Here is a 23650-nt window from a genome sequence, read left to right on the forward strand (position 1 = left end):
ACTCAGAATGTAGCGGCAGACGAAATACTGCTAAGCATTTCGCCCGGCGTGCTAACATTTCTGCCAGCTTGCTGCCTTTCTGAATACTGCCATAAAGAGAAAGAAAAAAATTAAATGTGCTGCAACAGATTTGTGATTCATGGATAGAAAGCACTGAAGATTTATGTTGGATCAAAGGAAATAAGTTGAATAAAAGCCGAGCACAAATGAACTAGTAAAGCAGTTGAACATCATTGACACCAGCCCAGTGTGTGTAGGAGGGCTAATGTTTTGGTAATATTCTGGGGTTTAGTAAAGCGGTGAGCTGTCAGAACTATTAGCATGCCTGACAAAATGCTTAGAGGCATTTTGTCTGCCGTTACAATCTATGTTTAAATTCCGTCGAGGTCGACTTTACCTTTCATCCTTTCTGGGTCAATAAAATAAGTACAAGTTGAGCAGTGAGGTCAATGTAATCAATTTACAACCTCCCCCAAAACTGCTGCCTAAAGACAGTATTTTTGAAACCACTGTGCTGGGGTTTTAGTTAAATCAACTTAACCTCATTATCATCATCATCATCAACATTTAACGTCCGTTTTCCATGCTAGCATGGGTTGGACGATTCGACCGGGGTCTGGTAAGCCATGGAGGCTGCACCAGGCTAAAATGTGACCTCTGGTTGTGTCTGAGAGAATAAGGTCCCCTCAAGTTAATTCTATCTTTTTTTTCACCTAATAAGTATTTCAAATTGGATTTTTGATACTCACTACATTAGATGTATTGACACTAACTTAGCCATTGATTTTTCATGCAGATGGTACCTCTGGATAGTTTTTACCAGGTTGTTTGTTTGTTTTTCAACCTGATAAGTTTTCATGCTTAGTCATGTGTAATATTGATATGTGGTTAGTCAGTTGCTTATCACAACATCAGAAAGTATGGTAGACACAATACTTCTTTGAGGAGGTTTAATTATATCAAAACATGTCTAAAGTTGTCTCCCATGGTGGCTGAAATGATTAGAATAATATTAACCATTGAACCTCATAATTATTTCTGTTTAGGTTTTAAAATTGACCACATCAAATATGTTAATAATTTAACTACATAATTGGTTTGTACAAAAATACAGTCATTGTGAAATTGATGAAAACTCAAGTTTAAGATTTCGTTTTCTTAGGTTTTGGTTTAATTTTTTTTCTTTTAAAAGTACTAATATCTTACTCTTGTTATTTTTTTCTCTTTACCAGGGTAATGATGTGACATTGAAGTATACATTTAAAAAACCAGTTGAACCTGATCAACATATGTCATTTGAAGTCCCTATATATGAAGTAAGCTTACCTTTCAAATCTGACACTTTGCTTATATGAAATGTTTTCATTTTTGGCATTTCTTTTTCTATGAAGGAGAGCATTAATTCATTTATATTTATGAAAGGAATTCACATCACAAAGTCTATGACTGCTAATATGTCTTATTCACAAATGTACATACACATGCATATACTGTGGTGTATGTGGGAGATTTTAAATAAGGACACCTACCTTTTCTTCATCGATGCAGACCTCTCCAGCGGTAACGCACCATTCCATGTGGCCCGACCCGAATGCTAAAAATAGCAGCTGCTTTTTCCCCTACCTTGACAAAGCGCTCACACGTCCAGCTCTGTCAGTTACCCTGATCGAAAAAGGCCCAATGCTCCCCTGCCTGTGCACGCGTCATTCCTGTCCCTTCCTCTTCTGGTCAGCCCCCAGCTGCTGATGTCATCCCACATATACACATATAAGAGTTCCATCTTTCATCTCAAATATTGTTGTTGTCGCTTGATTGACTGATTGACAAAATTGTCAGTATAGGCAGATGGTCTGGAAGGATAATGTTGATAATGACCTCAGTTTTCATGGTATTTAGCCAAAGAAAAAAAAAGTTTTGGCACACTCTTCACTCTTTCTTCTCTCTACTTGAGAGCACCTGTGTTTGTTCTGTATGGTTAGAGAGCAGATTGATGTTGTATGCATAATTGCATAATTTGGTTCTATTAGGAACACAGCAGGAGTCATCTAAACCACTCAAGTATAATAGGGAAATGAAGTTCTGACTTACTCTTGTATGTTGATGGCTTGTCTTAGTGTGTTGAATAACAAAGAGAAAGTGTGTGGGAGTGTCTCCTTGCAATACCTCTGCATGATGTCAGACTCAACATAGTTTCCACCTGGGAGTCACCACTTTGACTCCTGTTCCAGTGTACATAGTTCCTATAGCCTGTTGTAAGCTTGTTGAAACATCACAGGTTACATTCGAGGAGTGGAAATGATATTGTAGCATCCACTGATTGCACAAGAAAATACCTGAAGCATGAACTCTGTTTCAACTTGTACAAGGACTCTGTGTGCGTGTGTGTGTGTACATTAGCACTAATACTCTATTTGAAAGACAGTATATCTGGCAGTGACATTCCAGCTATAATCATCGCAATTTCTTGTATTTATAACAGGGCCTACACTGTACATTGTCCTTCATTTTTAAGACTATAGATTGCATTGAAGAAAATTTGGCTGCTATTTCTACCAGATTTAGCAAAGACTTCCTTTTAAAATAACCAATAAATATGAGACAGATGGTGAAACTCATATATAATATGTTCATGTCAAAAAAATTAGTCCTAGTAATATAATGAGCATAGGTGGTTGTGTGAGAAGAAGCTTGCTTCTCAACATGGTTCTGGGTTCAATCCCACTGTATGACACCTTGGGAAAGTGTCTTCTACTAAAGCCCCAGCCCGACCAAAGCCTTGTGAGTGGATATGGTGGACAGAAACTGAAAGAAGCCTGTTTGTGTGTGAGTGTGTGCATCATCATTTAGCATCCAATGTCCATGCTGGCATGGGTTGGACGGTCCTCCACACCACTTGACAACCAGTGTTGGTTTGTTTATGTCCCAATAACTTGGTGGTTCTGCAAAAGAGACTGATAGAATAAGTACCAGGTTTAAGAGAAAAAGAATAGAAATATGTAACGCTAATACATTAGGATCAGTGCATACACATCTCGTACAAAACATATTTAATATGTTCAGCATAAATAGTATTTGAAACCTTGACAGTTGACACTAAAATATTATGAGAGAATAAGAAAGAACATACCTATTCCTGTTGTTTAATATTGTTTTTTTTTTGTTTTCAACAGCAACACTGGGAACGTATAAATGGTGGCCCTACAACTAGGGAATATCTTTTGATGGCTCTGGCTGGTTTAAAGAGAATAAGAATCAAAGCAACATACAGTGTGAACACTAACCTTGCTAGGTAAAAGCCTTTGTTTTCTTTTATTATTTTCTTCCCACTTTTAGAAGCTAAACAGCTTCTCTTAACATGTATGCACATCATCTAATTGAGACCTTTCATGCTAGGTGATAGAAATTTTGAAATGAGAAATTTTGCAAGGTAGAACAACACTGCTTTCAGGTTCTGGTGGGGTGGGAAGTGAGAGAGGCTCTTTTCAAAATTCAAAGGACTATGAAATCTTTTTTTTTATGAAGGAGGATCCCTAAGATATTCACAGACCCCACCAGACCCTAGTTTGATTCACTACTTGAACCCCATCCCTACCTCAGCTTATAGGTCTTGGGATGACGTAATCTGTTGCTCAGTTTAATGCTTCAACCATCATCATCTGGCCCCTGAGTACAAGTTATCAAGGTTCATGCAGTTACCAGAATTTGAGACAAGTTTCTGGTTTGAGAATACTTACTTCCCTTCTTTCTGCTGGTCTCATAGGAACTGAATAAGGTAAAAGGGGCTACTTTTGATCCTCTAAGTCATAAAAATTTTTTTTTGAAACTTAAATTTCTTTCAACTTCAGCTAATCTTCTTAATCAGGTGATATCTGAGGGCTGAGTTTTCTTCTGTTGTTCAGATTACAATATGAGAAAACCTAGTGAGCAGTATCAATTATCTGAACCTGTTGTTGTTCAAAAATTTAAGGGAGTTCAACTAGGACAATTTTGTGTTTTTAGAGTTATCAAGGAATATCTAAGAATACATTGTCTGATGTGTTTATTCTTTTGCTTTTTTTTTTTTTTTTTCTAAGACTGTTGGGTGATAAGTGAGGGAGATTTAGTTGCTGATTGTAGCAGCTGGGGCAATCACAGAGGATTCCTTGTTACTTGGGGGTAACCAAATTAGATGGCTTCTTATGAATATAATGAGTGGAATGAGATTACCCTTAATGTATATGAATCTGTTGAGACTCTAAGAAACCTTAGAACACAGTAATAGGTAGCAATATAGGGCTGGAATTCACAAATGTAAATCTGTTAAAATGGCGGCCTACAAATTCAAACATGGTCTTTGTCAAAGAGAAATTTAGTTTTGTCAAGAGAAAATTTAGCTCATATTTGATGTCAAGTTAATGGGATTTTTAAACTTCTGATTTTTAAAATTTTCTTTTGTTTGATATTTTTTTATAACAGCATCAAAGATGTAACACTTGATGTCGCTGAAAGGAGATTTGGTGGAGAAAGAGCTTATGCTGTTGAAGAGTGTAGTTGCCCCACTGGTTACCGAGGACTTTCTTGTGAGGTAAACCCATTTTGACGTCTTTCACCTAAATTAGTCTGTCATATATACATTCCCTCAACAATTATGTAACCTTCTATCAATGAGTGGTGAAATCATTTGAGTGTCAGTCCAAAGTCATGGCCTTTTATGGTCAAAATTCAAACTGCTGAAATTAGCTTCACTTTTCACCCTTCCAGAGTCAACTTTGCTTTTCTGAGGCTGATAGAATAAGTACTTATTTTATGCTGTGACCAGTATAATTGACTGATTATTACTTTAGTCAGAAACACTGTTAAATACCAGTTAAATATTTTGGTCTGTGTGAAGGTGTGTGGCTTAGAGTTTAGTGTATTGCATTTGCAATAGTTAAATCATGGTTCAATTCCCAGACTAGGTGGCATATTGTGTTCTTGAGCAAGCCACTTCATTTCATGCTATTCTGCAAATGGGAGAGTGGCAGAATTGCTGAAGCATCAGCTACAATGCTTTAGTGTAGACTAGCGCTATGACTCGGCAATGCTGGGTCATAGCGCTAGTTCATCCATATACAGCTGCGTGTGTGTGCACATACACACGAGTACTGTCTAAATCTCCAGCTAGCTGCCATTCAATTGGCGTATCAAGTTTCGGGCATTTTGATTGGGTTTTGGATAGAAAATTCACAAAAAAGTCACTTCTATTGACTTTTTAATGGCTTTGTGGGATGACTGGGGAAATGTAAAGATGTGCACGACCACCCTTGGATGGTTTTGAATGACCATAGAAAGTGCGAGCCCTCTAACTGAAAAATTGTGGATTTGTATAAAGGACACACACACACAGACATTTTGCCGTTTATATATATAGAGATTTTCCAGCTCCTAACATTCTGAGTTCATATCCCACCCACCTGGAGAAGGCAACAAGAAACCACTCCAGTATTCATCCAAGTTCAGTCACTGTAGCCAAAGTGTCAATAACCTACTTGATGGCAGTAGTGCTGGAGAAGGTTCATAGGCACAGAACCAACCTAAGGGATGACCACTACTTGACTAGACTTGGGTTTGTATGACTGAATGTTTCCTCTTATCATAATTTCTGGCCTTGTGCCTATGTTAGAAATTATTATTGCTATTATTATATCCAACCCATGCTAGTATGGAAAACAAATGTTGAGTGGTGCTTATTATTATTATTATTATTATCATCATCATCATCATCATCATAATAATAATAATAATAATAATAATAATAATAATAATACTGGGATTGAAGCAGTCAGCTATATAATCTATCACAAAAAAAAACCCCAAAAAAGCTCATTCTGGACTTGTATGAAATTTTTATTATCATTGTTTTTTGTTGTTGTACTTACTGTTCTTTTTTTCTCTTTCAATAGTCTTGTGATGTTGGCTACATGCGAACTGTACAAGGTCTTTACCTTGGACTGTGTGAAGAATGTCGCTGCAATGGTCACTCTTCCGAGTGCGATCCAGTCACAGGTGCATGCAGGGTAAGAATTCAGAAGCTTTTTGTTTTTCTTAAATTAAGACACTTGACAAGCTCCCACTCAAATTAATTGACATGAATTTACTTTTAATGCCTTCCTGTTAAATTTAACAGGAAGATGTTTTTTCTTGCGACATTATATGTAACCATTGTTGGGTGGGGTTGTTTTGTAGTTGTTCTTTAGTCCCAGTTCAACTCTGATCAAGCAGACCTTCGATCAAGTCATTTTAGAGACAAGTTAGGGTTAGGGTCTAATTTATTTGATGTCTTTCCTGTGTTTTCTTTTAAGACAATGGATGTAATTTGGGAGAGATTTGACTTCTAGTTCTATTTGGTCAAACAAATCACTTGGTCTTCTTTTTAAGAGCTTTAGTCATAACTGAGCCAGTCCGTACAGATTGGTGAAGTGGCAGCATTGTTTGTTAACACTTGTAAACATCAGGCATTAAATTCACCTATTGAACTTTCCAAGGGAGCCAACATGGAAACCATTATGTGGTCATAACAGTTTTGCAGTTGGTCTTAGTCAGTATTTTAGTGTGAAACGTACATGCATACCAGATAATTCTTAGAATGCACTGGAAGTAGTTCATGTGGAGGTGCTGCTTAGTCTTAATGTGACAACTAAAGAAGACATCGAATTTCACAGCTGTTGAAGAGGATATTTCTTGTAAGGACCTGGTCAAGGTGGTACTTTAGATACTCATCAGCGGTATTACTGATTCAATCGCAGTGAAAGCACAGTGTGGCTTTAAGAAGAAAGGTGGTTGACTTTATTTTCACAGCCTGACAGCTTCTGGGAAATGTTGGAAGCAACACCATTATCTGTACTCACACACACACACACATTTATCCCTCTTTGTGCTCATATACGAGGGGCGTTCAATAAGTAATGCCCCTGACCCACTTCCCATAGCAGTAGAGCAACGACACTTGGCACAGTTATTAGTCTTTTCCTACATAGGAACTACCCAGAGTTATGCATTTCTCCCATCGTTTGATACAGCTCTGGAGACCGTTTTTGTAGAAGACCCCCAGCTTGGTCCTCCAACCACGACGTGACTTCAGAAATCAAGGCTGCATCATCTGGGAAACGCTTTCCTTTCAAAATCAACTTCATGGCTGGGAAGAGGTTAAAATCAGAGGGTGCAAGGGGAGGAGTTCATAGCTGCACGCCTGTGCTTCTGATCTGGTGACACGCGAGTTGTGGACCGGAGCATTGTCCTGCAGGAGGAGGATGCCTTTGCTGATCTTGCCCTGCCTCTTGATTTTGATAGCTTCTCTTAATTTCCTCAAAAGTGAAGCATAATAGGCTCCTGTAATTGTGGTACCCTTTGCCAGGAAATCTGTCATCACTACTCCGTCCTGGTCCCGGAAGACTGTGAGCATAACCTTGTCAGCGGAGGGCTGCACCCTTGCCTTCTTTGGAGGAGGTGAGTCACGGTGCTTTCACTGCATTGACTGGGCTTTGGTCTATGGATCATAGTGATGGACCCAGGTTTTATCCTGTGTGATCAGTCTTTTGAAAAATTTTGACTCATCTTCTTGGCACATCTCCAAATTCATCCTCGAGCACTCAACGCGTTCTTGCTTCTGGAAAGGTGTGAGCAACCTGGAAATCCATCTGGCAGACACCTTTTGCATATGCAAATGGTCATGAATGATAGTTTCCACAGACCCGGTACTAATCTTGACCGTATGGGCTATTTGGCGAATAGTTATGCGTTGACCTTCCAAAATGACAGCCTCAACTTGACGGACAGACGTCTCATCAACGGCAGAAGGGGGCGACCAGATCTGGGAGCTGTTTCCACAGAGTTCCGACCATGTTTGAATTCACAATGCCAGCGTTTTACAAGGTCATATGATGGGGCATCATCACCATAAGTTACTTTCATTTCATCAAAAGTCTCCCGTGGTGTGCGTCCTTTCAAATACAAAAACCAGATCACTGCTCGACACTCAACAGGCTCCATTTCACACTTGACTCAGTTCAAACACCTGTAAATCGGAAACCACAATTAGTTCAGAGCTGTAATTCGCCACTTAATCTATAGAGGTATAAATAAGTGCACATGCAAAATTTCAGCTAGATCAAACAACTGCAAGTGGGTCAGGGGCATTACTTATTGAACGCCCCTCGTATGTTTATACATTTATATATCTCAGCTGTCTATATCTAGCTAGATGTAGAATACATGTCACACTGCATTTCATGTATATGCAATTAAAAATTACTCTCCATATTTAGACATAAAAGGAAACTAGTCATTTTGTTTTATAGAAATTGTCTTTTGTGAAAAGAGCAGTTTGTATGATATTCAGTCATTGAATTTTTAGATATATATATATATATATATATATATATTGATAAAACGGTAAGATAACAAAAGAAAGAAAGAGACCTCAATATTATGTAAATAGAGGAAATTTATCTATACAATATGTTACATTACTCGGTAGTCAAGATAAAACTCTGAGTTTCAGATGCCGAAGTGGAAATCCACAACACCATCTCTTCGGTTATCTAGCCAGATAACCGAAGAGATGGTGTTGTGGATTTCCACTTCGGCATCTGAAACTCAGAGTTTTATCTTGACTACCGAGTAATGTAACATATTGTATAGATATATATATATATATATATATTAGTCAATATACTAGTAAAGACACATAGCTTCATGGTTGGGATGTTGCACTCACAATTGCATGACTGTGGTTTCATTTCCCAGACCAATAGTGCATTGTGTTCTTGAGCAAAACACTTCATTTCATGTTGCTCCATTTCATTCAGTCATAAAGCTAACACATTGTGACCGGTGGTGCATAACAACATCTGATAGTCCGGTTGATGTAGTGATACAATGACCAGTTACAATATTTCAACACTACCTTATCTTCATGCTTATACAGTTATTTTGTTATATAATCTTGATGTGTTGTACCAGTAATTTTAGACTGGAAAATGGTTAAAAATGTGAAATAAAATAATCTGTATCATCTGGAATTTTCTTTGTAGAACTGCAAACATAACACAGAAGGAGATCACTGTGACCGCTGTGCTCCAGGTTATTATGGAAATGCAAGCAAGGGATCCATCAATGATTGCCAGAAATGTCCTTGTCCTTTGACCGACCGACCAAACCAGTAAGTTTTATCTTGAATTATGTTCTCTTATATTACTCTATGTATTACTCTATGACTGGCCATGATCTTATTGTGTAATTCTGAGTTTCATTCCTCCTTTGCTGTTATCATAATTGTAATAACACAAGGTAGTTGATCCAGCAGACTCACAATTAAAGGTATTCCATCTATGATCATCCCATCGTTACTACCAAGGACAACTTATTCAATGCATCCTTCTTTATTTAAGATAGCAGATTATGATTTGCATGAGATTTGGTTGGTATTTCTAGTAGGTCGAATGACTTTGTAGAAACTTCCCTGTTTGATTGATTAACTGGTGGTTGTCATTGCTTAACATCATCATCATTGTTCGACCGTGGTCAAGACAATGGAATTTACTATGCTATGCCAGACTTCACGGTCCATCATGGCATTACGGAGGTCCTGTTGCTGGATGCCTGTATCCCTGGAGATTACTTCAGGGTAGGAGAGTGTGCGCCCTCTGCTATTGTGAGTAGATGGCTTCCAGAGGAGAAGAGTAGAAATTACCTCTTTTTCAGCTCTACAACAATGTCCAGCAAACTGGTTAGCTCTGACTTGGCAGATCCATGATGAAGGGCATTTTGTCTGTGAAATCCAGAATTCATTGAAGCTGGTGACAGTCTCTAATGTCAGAAATGATTAGTTCATAGGAGAGTTGATAGATGGATTTAATAAATTTAAACTATGGAAATGAGAGAGAGGTAGTGTAAAATAATCAGTAGTATGAGATAGGATGTGACAAATGAAAGAGTCATTCCAACTGTGACCGTCTCACCTTTTTTAAACTGCATTATTTAATGTGATCTTACTTCTTTTTTTTAAAAAGAGGCAGGGTGTGAATTGAGAAAAATTTAGCTGCTATTTCTGGCAAAGCAATCAACCATTTACAGGTTGTTTTGTTGGCTTGAATACTATGATCTTGGATCTTGTAGATGTTGCTATTGCTTAGCCCAGGTCAGCCCTGATTAAATAAACCTGTGATCAGAAGCATTCCAACTATGACCATCCAGTCTTTTATTCAGATACAGAATAAGACAGACTACACTATCCAAAGTCTCTCTCTCTTTTATGTGAGATATTTGGATGCTATTTCTAGCAGGTCATACAACTTTGAAGAAGCTTCCTTCTACTGTACAGAGTGATATACTATTGTACATCATAGAGTGGTATAGTGCGTTATAGTTGGCTATATATTGAGATAGTATTTTATGATGAGTTTTAGTATGAGTATATGTTACAGTGTGGTATGATGTGCTGTAGTGTGGTGTTAAGTATTAGTGGTATGGTAAACTAATAGTATATGTTGTACTGTTGTACAGTACTGTATGATGTAATACCGGATGATGTGATACTGGATGATGTGATATAATGTGTTTCTTTATTGCCCACAAGGGGCTAAACATAGAAGGGACAAACAAGGACAGACAAATGGATTAAGTCGATTACATTGACCCCAGTGCGTAACTGGTACTTAATTTATCGACCCCGAAAGGATGAAAGGCAAAGTCGACCTCGGCGGAATTTGAACTCAGAATGTAACGGCAGACAAAATACGGCTACGCATTTCACCCAGTGTGTTAACGGTTCTGCCAGCTCGCCGCCTTGCTGTTGTATGATTGTGCTAAAGAATGGCTAATGTACTATATAGCATTATACTGTGCTCATACAGTGCAATAGTACTGTATGACATTGTGATGTGTTTCAATATCTTATGGCTTCCACTTGTCTACCACAATGTAATATGAACCACTTTCCTTTCCTCTTTCCTATAGGTTCAGTCCAACGTGTATTTTGGACAGAGACGGTCAAGTTACCTGCACAGCCTGTCCTCCTGGTCATGCAGGACGCCGATGTGAAAGGTGAGTCAAATGAATAAGCATTGCATTATTATCAACCAGGATTTCTCCTATTTCGAAGCAGTTGAGTATTTTGTCCTTTGTAGATAAATTTTCAAACTTCCTGTTACTCTCTCTTTCAGATGTCTGCCTGGCTATGAGGGCAACCCCATGGCTCCTGGAGATTTCTGTAAAACACGCAGTAAGTACAAAGTTTCTGAAAAATTAATTCTTTTATTATTGTTATTTATGATAACTACTAATTGAGCACTAGGGTCAATGTAATCGACTTAGCCCCTACTCCCAAAATTGCTGGCCTTGTGCCAAAATTTGAAACTATTATTGTTGTCTACCCATATGATCACTCTTGAGCATGTAGACTTATGATCAAATACTTTCCAACTTTGACCATCCCATTTCATTTTCAGATATAGTATACCTAATATTGTATCAACCAGTTTACACTTTATTTTTTTAAGACAGTAGAGTGTGATATGAGAGAGATTTGATTATTATTTCTAGCAAGCCAAGTGGCCACATCAAGGCTTCTACATTGTTCTATTTGCACACTTTCTTGTTGGCAGCCTTGACCTAGCAGACCTCTAACTATGTAGAGTTCCAAGTTGGAAGTTAGTATGAGACTAACCAGCTCCAAAAACATGTAATTATGTTAAAGCAATGATAAATAAAAGCGTATTTACACACAGAATTAATTAATGTACCATATGGTATATTAATTTAAGTTAACAATTAGACTTTATAATTATGCAATAAATAATTAAGACTAATGCATCTACTGTTTTTCAAGCAGATGGTTTCTCTGAAACATTTACTTTCTGACATAAGTGTACAGTTCTCTCTCTCTCTCTCTGTTAATGATTCCTTTGTTATTAATTCAACAAGTATGAGGTCAGAATAAAGCTAAAACATGTTTGGGAGATAAAATTAGTTATTTGTTATAACAACAGAATAGCTCTCTGGTTGTGAAGTCTGCTTTACAACCACTTGGTTTCAGGTTCCATTTCACTGCATGGTACTTTGGACAAGGGTTTTCTACTATAGCCTTAAGCTAACCAATGATTTATCTGTAAAATTAGATAAAAACTGTACAGAATTTCATTGAATGTGTTTTTCCATTGAGATCTTTTGAGCAATGGTGATGTTTGTTTACATTTATTATAAACACTATGTCCCAAACCTTGGTAGTTTCAACTTGTAAAGGCCAGTGAAATAACAAAATACTTTATTTGAAAAACAAATAAAAATTGGCAATAGGAAGGACATCTGACTGTAGAATACTGCCTCAATAAATCTCATTCAGTTCTTCAAGTATGGACATCTTCACTATATATTTCTAGTAAGCCATTTTGATTTTTCATGCTTTAGCTCCCTAGCATTTAAACCAACCATATCCAGCCCAAATATTCTATCTCTTTTATATTCTAAGCAACCAGATCCAGCCTCTTACACCTACACAACAACGTCATTCTGAATACATATAATCACATCATTAAAATCTCAAAGCTACAAGATAATGCATGATTAAATTAAAACAATGTTAATATATAAGCATTACATTTGACAGGCACGTAGCTTAGTGGTCAGAGGCATTCAGCTCATGATTGTAAGGTTGTGAGTTCAATTCCCGGAGACGCATTGTGTTCTTGAACACGACACTTTATTTCATGTTGCTGCAGTCCACTCAGCTGGCAAAAATGAGCAGTACCTGTATTTCAAAGGGTCAGCCTTGTCACACTCCATGTCACGCTGAATCTCCCCGAGAACTACGTTAAGGGTACACATGTTTGTGGAATGCTCAGCCACTTACACGTTAATTTCATGAGCAAGCTGTTCAGTTGATCGTATCAGCTGGGACCCTCATCGTTACAACCGATGGAGTGCTCCTACATTTGACAGAGTAACCTGAATACTAAAGGGGTAAATATCTTAGCATGAACTTAACTATTTATACCTTACTTGTGGATGAAAAAAATGTCCATAGTTGAGTATGTTTGTATGTTTATATATATACATGTGTTTATTTTTATTATCTCCACAGATACCACCAGCTGTATGTGTGATCCACGTGGAACTGTACAGAACACACAATGCGATGCCAATACTAAACAATGTAGATGTAAGGTATGTCGATATCCTATTATTATCATAAATTAAACATTTAATCATAAAATCTGTAGTGCAAATTGTTAAGGGGTTTGTCTACAGCTTCCTGACTTTAAATTCAATCATTATTAGAATTTGTTACAGCTCTTTACATACTGAGTTCAAGTCTTGCCACAGCCAGCTTTGCTTTTCTTCCCTTTTGGGTCAAGAAAATAAAGTACCAGTCAAGTATTGGGGTCAATGATATTGAACAAACCTTTTGTGGAGGCACATGGCCTAGTGGTTAGAGCAGCAGACTCATGGTCAAGGGATCACGGTTTTGAATCTCAGACCGGGAGATGTGTATGTTTATGAGCGAAAACACCTAAGCTCCACGTGGCTCCAGCTGAAGGTAATGGCGAACTTCTGTTGACTCTTTCGCCACAACTTTCTCTCACTCTTTTCTCCTGCATCTTGCAGCTCACCTACGACGGACTGGCGTCCCGTCCAGTTGGGGAACCTATACGCCAAGGAAACCGGGAAACTGGCCCTTATGAGCCAGGTGTGGCTCGAGAAGGAACAACCTATAACAAACCTTTTCCTAATTTAGAAACTGCAGTTGTTGTTATTATCCTTATTAAGGTGGTGAACTGGCAGAATTGTTAGCAAGCCAGGCAAAATGCTTAGCAACATTTCATCTGCTTTGATGTTCTGAATTCAAATTCCACCAAGGTTGACTTTGCCTTTTGTCTTTTGGGGGTTGCTAAAATAAGCACCAGGTTCACACTGGAGTTAATGTAAGTACTTAGTCTTCTCCCAAAAAATTTCAAGCCTTGTGCCTTTAGTGGAAAGGATTATTATTATTAAGGCAACAACCAGGCTGAGTTGTTAGCAGACAAAATGCTTAGCAGTCACTGAAGTCAATTTTCCCTTCCATTCTTTTTGGGGCCAATAAAATAAGTTCTAGTTGAGTTCTGGGGTTGATGCAACTTACCCCTTCTCCCGAAGTTTCTGTCCTTGTGCCAAAATTTGAAACCATTATTATTATTAATGGCATAAAGGAAGTGAAACGATTACAACTGGGAAACAAAACAAACTCAGGTTTCGGATTTGGGTCACTGGGACTTAAATATCTACTGTTATGTACTTGTGTATATAATCTGTCTGCCTCTGTGTGTGTGTATACATATCGGTGTCATGCAAATGGCACCCATGTTGGTGGCATGTAAAAGCACCCATGAAACTTGGGTGGTTGGTGTTAGGAGGGTATCCAGCCATAGAAAACCATGCTAAATCAGACTGGAGTCTGGTGCAGCCCTGGTCAAACCATCCAACCCATGCCAGCATGGACGACAGATGTTAAATGATGATGATGATACTAAAGGAAGATGAACAGATAACTGTTAGTTCAGCTCGTGCTGTGTATAACATATGATGTGTTGCTACCGAAATTGGAGTTGCAAAGTACCTACTCTCATTTAAAGTGTTGATGTATTATTAAAACTTGTCACTTCATGCTGCAGCATTTCCATATTCCAGGCATTGACTAAATTAACAACTGTCTTTTTTTTGTTAACTTCTAGGCATTTGTACAGAGGACAAAGTGTAATGCTTGTAAACCAAACTACTTCTATTTGAGTGAAGACAACCCACAAGGATGTTTGTCCTGCTACTGTATGGGCATTACCAACAAGTGTTCCAGCTCTAACTTCTACCGAATGGAGGTGAGCAAACACCGAACTTTGTTATTTTGACTTGAACTGTGACGAATTTGACTGTTGTTTATTCACCACACTCACTGCATCATTACAGGCATTTATACACACATTCTTACATTCATCATCTATATTATTGCAATAGTTAGCATTATACATGTGAAAACCATTCAACAAGGATATGAGAAACATAACTGAAGAGAGATTTCTGATTTAAAGAAAGTGTCCGTCCAACCCATGCTAGCACGGAAAACGGACATTAAACGATGATGATGATGATAAGACTGTACAAGGGACAACAAAGAGAATGTGACCCTTTTCTTTATAACTTTGCTCCTGAGCAGGTGACCTGTCAAATTTAACTCTAAACTCCAATCTGGAAATGACATACATATATACATACATAAATATACACACACACACACACACACAGACACACACACACACACACAGAGACACACACACACACACACAGACACACACACACACACTCACACACACACTCCAACAGTTGACTAGTTACAGAACACAGAAACCCATGAGCTCAGCAACCCATAAATTCTAAACAAATCTTTGTTTCTTTTTTTTTTTTTTTATTCTTTAATTTTATCCCTAAAATTCATATTTACTCTGTTTTTCTTTCTGCTTTTGTTTTTTCACAGTTAAAACCATCATTTGATCGTCAAGATTCTCATGGTATTGTTTTAACCAATCGTGCCATGTCTCGCAATGTTGTGGATGGTTTTAGTGTCAGTGCACGAAAAAAGGAAATCACATTTGATTCATTTGATTCTGTTCAACGAGAAAGAGAAAGCTTGTATTTTTCACTCCCACCAAAATTCAGAGGAGACATGGTAAATAACAGTAACAATAAAACACACACACACACACATACATACATACATTATATGATGGTTGTCCACTTATTCAAAGAATATGAATATTACTTTTCGTTTTTGGATTTGGTTTGCAAGATTCTTTATATGAGTTTGTGTGTTGAGGCATATTCTGTTGTGTCTGGGGAGAGTCATTCTCTTTTAGTGCCTTATTATTTAACACAATCACTGGTAAAATTTTCACTTATTTCTTATTTTTGCACCTGGTGTAGGAAAAATAAAACAATCCAAAAGTAATTTCGTTTGCAAGATTCTTTATATGAGTTCGTGTGTTGAAGCATATTCTGTTGTGTCTGGGGAGAGTCATTCTCTTTTGGTGCCTTGTGGTTTAACACACTCACCTTGTGGGTTGTCTTCACTCAAATGAATATTACTGGTGATTAGAAACTATATTCCACATGAAAATTTAGTTAAGAACAGTTTGCAGAATGCTACATCAACTCATTACCAAAACCAAACAATCTGGAGACAAACGAAAGCAAGTTATTTGTCTCTGAAATGTCACTCAGTTTCATATCATAGCAACCTTCAATTAAAGACGTGACTTTAATGAAAGCTATAATGTGTCTTATACTATGTGCTCTACAACATGCAGACAGCAGTTTGGAATTTCTAAGTATTCTTTTTGTCCTGCTGGATTACTAGCAAACCTCCTTGCCAGGCTTGCCTAGTGAGTGTGTCAGTTTAATTGCCAGTGGCCTGACCATGTAGCAGGTTGTACTGGATTACATGTTACCAGTTGTGCTGTATGCGTGTACGTGTGCATGTGTGCTAGTGAAGCACTAAGAGCACCATCCGAGTGTGATTGTTGTCAGGGCCACTGACTGGCTCCCGTGCTGGTGGCACATAAAATGCACCATTCGAGCGTGATCGTTACCAATGTCACCTTACTGGCACTTGTGCCGGTGGCACGTTAAAAACAATATTCAAGTGAGGTTGTTGCCAGTGCCGCTGGACTGGCTTCTATGCAGGTGGCATGTAAAAATACCATTTGAGTGTGGCCGTTGCCAGTACCGCATGACTGGCCCTCGTGCTGGTGGCACATAAAAGCACCCACTACACTCTCGGAGTGGTTGGCATTAGGAAGGGCATACATCTGTAGAAACTCTGCCAGATCAGATTGGAGCCTGGTACAGCCATCTGGTTTGCCAGTCCTCAGTCAAACCATCCAACCCATGCCAGCGTGGAAAGCAGATGTTAAACGATGATGATGATATATATATATATATATATATATATATATATATATATATATATATATATATATATATACACGCACATACACACATGTACACATACTTAATTACATACATCCATACCCACATTTATACTGCTCTGTATAGTAATTGATTTTATCAGAAAAATGTTGATGAGTGAATAACTAGTCCAAAAGGTTGAAATCCTCTCCCCTGGCTTCTGCTACTTCAGTAATATCCATGCAAGAATACCTTTCAAACATTACTATTTATCTTTTTCATTCTTTTTGTAGGTGACATCTTATGGTGGTTATCTCAAGTTCACAATGGAATTCTCAGTTGATGAAAGTCGTGGAAATTTCTTCAGAGAAACAGATGTTGAAATCATTGTAAGTATTCATGTTACACTGAGTGTTTTATTTTGGCATTTCTAAGAGGTCTAAATTTGCAGAACCATTAGTGCATCAGACAAATTGGGTAGTCCTCATTACTCCATAAGGAGCATAGGACTGGATTCTCTGGTTTATATATATTATACCCAGGATGGGATGCCTGTTGCAGGATCACCCTTTTTTTTTACCAGCTGAGTGAGCTGGAGCAATGTGAAATGAAGTGTTTTGCTCAAGAACTCAACGCATCGTCCTGTCCAAGAATCAAAACCACAATCTTAGAGTCATGAGTCCAACACTCTAACTACTAAGCCCCCCCCCCAAATACTTTATGGTATTTCTTCTGACTCTTTGAATTCTTAGTTTAAATCTTGGTTTGGTTATCTTTGCCTTTCATCCTTCCGGTGTTGATAAAATAAAATTCCAGCCAAGTACTGGAGTCAACTTAATCAACTTATTTCCCACCACCACGAAAAATTACTGGTTTTGTACCTAAATTAGAATCAGTTGTTTTAGCATTTCTTCCCTCCTTCATCTTTTACATTTATTTCCTTTCAGACTAATGGCCAGCGTCTCTATTATTTGTTCAACCCATCAGCTAGAGCATCAACACCACAGAACTATGAAATTCTGCTGACTGAAGTAAGATTCCTTTTATTTTTTTTTTTTTTTGTATGTGTGTGTGTGTTTTGCATGTACCAGTGCAAATCTGTCCAAGTTTCATATGGTGTTTACTCCTAGAGTGAAGGAATTCTCTAAAGAGATGTAGTTTGGTAGGTCATTTATTTATAATACGGTTAACAGAGATTGATAAAATGGAGAGAAGATAAGTGCCGGGGTCAGTATAATTGAACATTCTTGAAAATAGTGATGTACTTGCTGCCATCCGATGATTAAAAACAAGTAAAGAAAGTGAAAGATGACACTAATTTTAAATAAATAAGAAGAAGGATATTGACAAATTCAGTCCTTTCCCAGCACATTGGCTTTCTGCAATTTCCTCTACACTTGTTTTCTCTGCAGCCATTGATTTACAAGTTGAACATTAACTGTACTGATTTTGACAGACCTAGAGGGCTTATGAAGGCTATCAGCTCAGACCTTTCTTCCAGATCAAACCACTAGAAATGTGTGTATGTGTGTGTGAAAGCATATTCATTCTGACAAATTATTTTTCAATTATTATTCTGTCTTCAGAAATCGTTCCATATGTTTGATGGTTCCATTCCATCCCGAGAAGTCTTCTTGTCTGCTCTTGCCAACGTTGATGCCATCTTGATCAGAGCAACCTATCACACTAAAATGAATGTTATCAGCCTACGTGATTTGACCATGGAAACTGCTGTACCAGAAGCTACTGGACTTGACCGTGCTCCTATGGTAGAGTTATGTGAATGTCCTCAAGGTTACACAGGTGTTTCCTGCCAAGTGAGTATTAAATTTTATTTATTTTTCACAACATGAAATCCTTTGCTCTTATTTACTCCCAAATTATCTGAAGCCAAGGAAAAGTTTTCCAGTCACAATTTCTTCCTTCTTTCCGATCTTTCCTTTTCTTTTACCTAACTTAACAATCATTAATTTTTGTTTTGATTTTTTTTCTTTCTTTTTTTTTCTCAAGGAATGTTCTCCAGGTTATTCTAGGGTTCAGAAAGAAGGCACTGCATTGGGCCGTTGTGTCATGTGCAACTGCAATAAGCATTCATCAACATGTGATCCACAGACAGGAAAATGTGTAGTGAGTACTATTGATTTGATACTGTGAATTATTTCTTTGACACCTTTAGTGGTCCCTAAGGTCTTCATGCATTGAGGTTAAAACTGATATCAAATGTTAATTATCAGTCTTATCACCCAATCTATATACCAGCCAGGAATTATTAAATCCTCACAAGCATATCATACAAAGGGTTTGTAAAGTGCACTGACAGTGCTAACATGTTTAATTGTGAACCAAGAAATTATAATTAGTTTAAATTACACCTGTAGTTATGTTTAATTCTGGTCAACGAAGCTGAGGTAGACAATGCCAGACTTTAGATTAATTATGATTAATTAATATTATGAGAAAGGGGTGTTTGCTGTTGCTAGCAGTTCCTTATACTCCAATGAAGCCCTGTACTTCCTCCCAGTACACTCATTTGTAACCAACTTCATTAACTGCCTGGCTCTTAGAAGTTATGTTTCTTCAACTAGTCCCTTTCACCATTATCCTGCTTAGCAGCATTCAAATGGCAACAGCTCTCCACCACAATCTGTTGTATATCAGATAGCACTCTGAGGGGAGAGAAGAGAGAGAGAGAGACTGGTGAGAGGTTTTTTTTTTTGTTTTTGAAGAAAATGTGTAGGCAAGAATATGTACATGCTTGTGTAATCAGGATGTGGGGAAAATAAATTCCTTTTTATGATGAAAGGACTTTTAATGAGGCAAGAGTCAAACTTTGCTGCTAGAGTGGAACCAGCCAGTTGGCTAAGATATATTTCAGATTTCAAGGACAAGAAGAAAAAACTTTACTTTTAGAGTTCAGGTAGGCCCTCTGTTACAATTGCAAGTGATAAATTGTGTCTTCATTGCTAAAGGTTTTGTACAGTTTATATTAGTTGACCATCCTTCTTGATGAGTGTAAATGCATGTCATCATCATCATCATCATCATCGTTTAACGTCCGTTTTCCATGCTAGCATGGATTGGACGGTTTGACCAGGGTCTGGGAAGCCAGGAGGCTGCACCAGGCTCCATTCTGATCTGGCAGTGTTTCTACCGCTGGATGCCCTTCCTAATGCCAACCACTCTGTGAGTGCAGTGGCTGCTTTTTACATGCCACCAGCACAGGTGGCAGGGGAGGCTGGCAACAGCCACGATCGGTTGGTGCTTTTTACATGCCACCGGCACAGATGCCAGTCAAGGCAGCGCTGGCATCGACCACGTACAGGTGGTGCTTTTTATGTGCCACCGGCCCAGGTATCACAACTACAATTTCCATTTGATTTTATTGTGGTTTTATTTATATATACACATGCATATCCTTACAGGAGAGAAGCTAGATACATGTGCGCTTTTACAAATCTGAACTGCCTCAACTGATTCTTGTATCATGTGGCATTAATGCTGCAGGTATTGGTTTGGTAAAGAATTTCTGTATGCATAATCCTATTTCAGTAGGGGTCTTGACTGGCAGAGTCTTTAGAGATGCTTATATTCACTTAGAGTAGGGTTTAGCGAACTGGGGTAAATTACCTCATGTGGGGTAAAAATAAGGATTCATTAGACATAAGTAAAATTATATAAAAAACATGTTCTTTGTAACAACAGAAATTTTTTCTTGTGGCAACACTGCATCTGTCCAATGTAATGGCTTTGTTTAGGAGACATCATGCCATTTTGAACTATTTGCTTGCTAAGCTGTTGTTAAATGACTAAACAGACATTATTTGTCAGTTGTCTATCATAGGCCTTAACCCTATTTTTTGACATGTGTTTTTGCTTTGTTTAAGTAGATTTAAGTAGTTGTTCATTCAACCCTTTAACAAAATCGATTGGACACTGAAGACTATCCAAATTGCTCTGGCATCAAAATATCCCAATTTTGATGTAATTGTAACAAAAAGGAAACACTATCATTTCTCCAAAACCTGAAGTGAAAAAGTTTCTAGAAAAATCCTTTTATTTCATAATAAGGATATTAATTTATTTTATCGCATTTGTTTTTTACTTTTTATATTTACAATTCTATAAACCTTTTGAATTCAAAGAATCTATGATTTTCTTCCTTTCAAATCAAGGGGGTAACGTCGGTGTCAATAAATATATTTGGAGGTAACTGGTTAAAAAAGTTCCCTGATTAGAGATACTCACATACATAGAAAGACGTATATATTATACAAATCATGTGTGTATCTGATCTCTCTCTTTTTCCTTCTCCTCATTCATATTTATTTCACTCCAGCTTAGAAATTTCAACAATGATTTATTTACATACTAGAACCTTCTCCTCTATTCCCCCATTGCCTGCTCACCTCAATATTTCTTCTCCACAGAACTGCCAACACAATACAGCAGGTGATAGATGTGAAATCTGTAAACCTGGCTTTTATGGTGATGCTACATTTGGCACCTCCAGTGACTGTCGACCATGTGCTTGCCCTCTGACCCTACCATCAAACAAGTAAGCTTGTTTACAGAAAAATTCTCTCTTTTTTTTGTAATCTGTTTTTAACATTTGTTTGTGTTCTGTTTTACTGTTTTTAGTGTTGATAACATTGTATAACAAGATTTTCTTTTTTCTTATAAAAAATGGCTAATATTTTCTTCAAACATTGCTTTTGTTACATTTATTGAAATCATTGGATGTGTAATGTCAGTGTGCATGCTCGACAGAGCGTTAGTACCCTGAGAGAAATGTTGGACTTAAGGAGCATCAGTTGTGGTGTGCAAGAGAGACGATTGCGCTGGTATGGTCATGTGGCGAGAATGGATGAAGATAGGTGTGTGAAAAAGTGCCAATCCCTAGCAGTGGAGGGAACCCGTTGAAGAGGTAGACCCAGGAAAACTTGGGACAAGGTGGTGAAGCACGACCTTCGAACTTTAGGTCTCACTGAGGAAATGACCTGCGACCGAGACCTTTGGAAATATGCTGTGCGTGAAAAGACCAGGCAGGACAAGTGAGTCCAGCCCACTTATGCATGCCTTTCCTCCCTTGGACACACAAAGACCTGTTGAGGCAAGCGAAGTCGATACCGAACCTCATCCGACAACAGGCACCTATGCCTACTCCCCTTGGCTTGCGAAGACCTGTTGGGGCAAGTGAAATCGAAATCGGAATCGAAATTGAACCAATCCTATGACTGGCACCTGGCAGATGCCAGGACCCCTGGGCTGGAGATACGTAAAAAGCACCATCCGAATCGTGGCCGAAGCCAGTGCCGCCTCGACTGGCTTCCATGCCGGTGGCACGTAAAATGCACCAATCCGACTGTGGCCATTGCCAGCCTCGCCTGGCACCAGTGCAGGTGGCACGTAAAAAGCACCCACTACACTCACGGAGTGGTTGGCGTTAGGAAGGGCATCCAGCTGTAGAAACATTGCCAGATAAGACCGGAGCCTGGGGCAGCCTTCTGGCTTCCCAGATCCCCGGTCAAACCGTCCAACCCATGCTAGCATGGAGAACGGACATTAAACGATGATGATGATGATGATGATAAAGATTCCTTCTCAACATATGGTTATGATGCTCCCCCACTGCTCGTGATCAGAGATGCACATATTGTCAGCAACTGACAAGCAAATCTGTAGTATTGAGCAGTTTATTTGTTATAATAATATTTCTGCTTTGCTTTACTGACTCAGTGCTGAATCTGTTCAAAATTCAATGCAAAATAGATAAGTTTCAAAACATTGATGTCCTGGTTACAAAAGCAAAGTTTGAAGGGAATGGTAGTCATTTCCTTTGATTTCTAGGTAGAAGCAAATAGGAAATAACATTTTACTGACTAAAGACAAAAAAAGTAAAGATTTTTTTTACAGTATTATGCACAACTGATTTATTACCTCTACCTTAGCAAAGGTGGGGGTATTGTTTTCAGTTGTGTTTGTTTGTTTGTCCGTGGTATCTCAAGAATCGCTGGATGGATTCGGATGAAACTTTCAGGAATGTTTGACCTCATGACTGGTACAAACTGGTTAGATTTTGGTATTGAGCTGGTACCGGACAAGGATTCCAGATTATTTTTCCTGTTATTTTTACTTAATTTTTTTAGAGCAGTTGGGTTCATTTTTAATATTCTCATTTGTGAGAGCAGTCAAGTTTATTTCAGATATTCTCATTTTAAAAATCATTTCTGGCTAGTCATTGAGAGGATGTTGGCGTTGCCTTGGCGGAGGTTTGCGCTCTCTGAGTGGTCTTGTTTATATATAATAATTTATATCACAATTTATGAACAAAAGTGTTATTGGCTACTGGTTTCTAATGGGCTGATTCAAATTTCTAACAGTTGTGATAGTGACAAGGGAGTGTCTGTAAATCAAGCAGATGTCAAGAGATTTTGTTTATATCTTTTGGTGATATATTTTGTCAAAAGATATACATACACATGCATACATTCATACCTATTTGTGTGTGTGTGTGTGAATTGCTAAATAGACAAATATTATTTTTGTTCATGAATACCTCTGTGATCAGGTGAGAACATGCTTGACTACCACTGTAGTGTGAATAATTTCACAAGAAAAGTATATTAATATTTTCATTTAGGCATAACGATACGAATAACTAGGTGTTAGAATTCAATATACATGTGTTTCAGAGATAAAGCAT

The 23650-nt window shown here is 38.0% G+C and overlaps 1 protein-coding gene across 3 annotated transcripts in view; it reads left to right on the forward strand.

The window, feature by feature from the left end:
• LOC115224757 (basement membrane-specific heparan sulfate proteoglycan core protein) overlaps window positions 1–23650 on the forward strand; it is a 369665-nt gene that overhangs the window by 240437 nt on the left and 105578 nt on the right. For all 3 annotated transcript variants that reach the window (XM_029795652.2, XM_036513837.1, XM_029795655.2), the window contains 15 exons: window positions 1233–1316; window positions 3171–3289; window positions 4456–4564; window positions 5922–6035; window positions 9051–9178; window positions 10975–11061; window positions 11181–11239; window positions 13097–13179; window positions 14724–14864; window positions 15518–15709; window positions 17241–17336; window positions 17895–17978; window positions 18534–18764; window positions 18958–19074; window positions 21375–21502. In XM_029795652.2, the coding sequence (XP_029651512.1) occupies window positions 1233–1316; window positions 3171–3289; window positions 4456–4564; window positions 5922–6035; window positions 9051–9178; window positions 10975–11061; window positions 11181–11239; window positions 13097–13179; window positions 14724–14864; window positions 15518–15709; window positions 17241–17336; window positions 17895–17978; window positions 18534–18764; window positions 18958–19074; window positions 21375–21502 (1772 nt within the window). The remainder of the gene's footprint in view (window positions 1–1232; window positions 1317–3170; window positions 3290–4455; window positions 4565–5921; window positions 6036–9050; window positions 9179–10974; window positions 11062–11180; window positions 11240–13096; window positions 13180–14723; window positions 14865–15517; window positions 15710–17240; window positions 17337–17894; window positions 17979–18533; window positions 18765–18957; window positions 19075–21374; window positions 21503–23650) is intronic.

Source organism: Octopus sinensis, linkage group LG26, assembly GCF_006345805.1.
Source record: "Octopus sinensis linkage group LG26, ASM634580v1, whole genome shotgun sequence".
NCBI classification, from domain to species: Eukaryota; Metazoa; Mollusca; class Cephalopoda; order Octopoda; family Octopodidae; genus Octopus; species Octopus sinensis.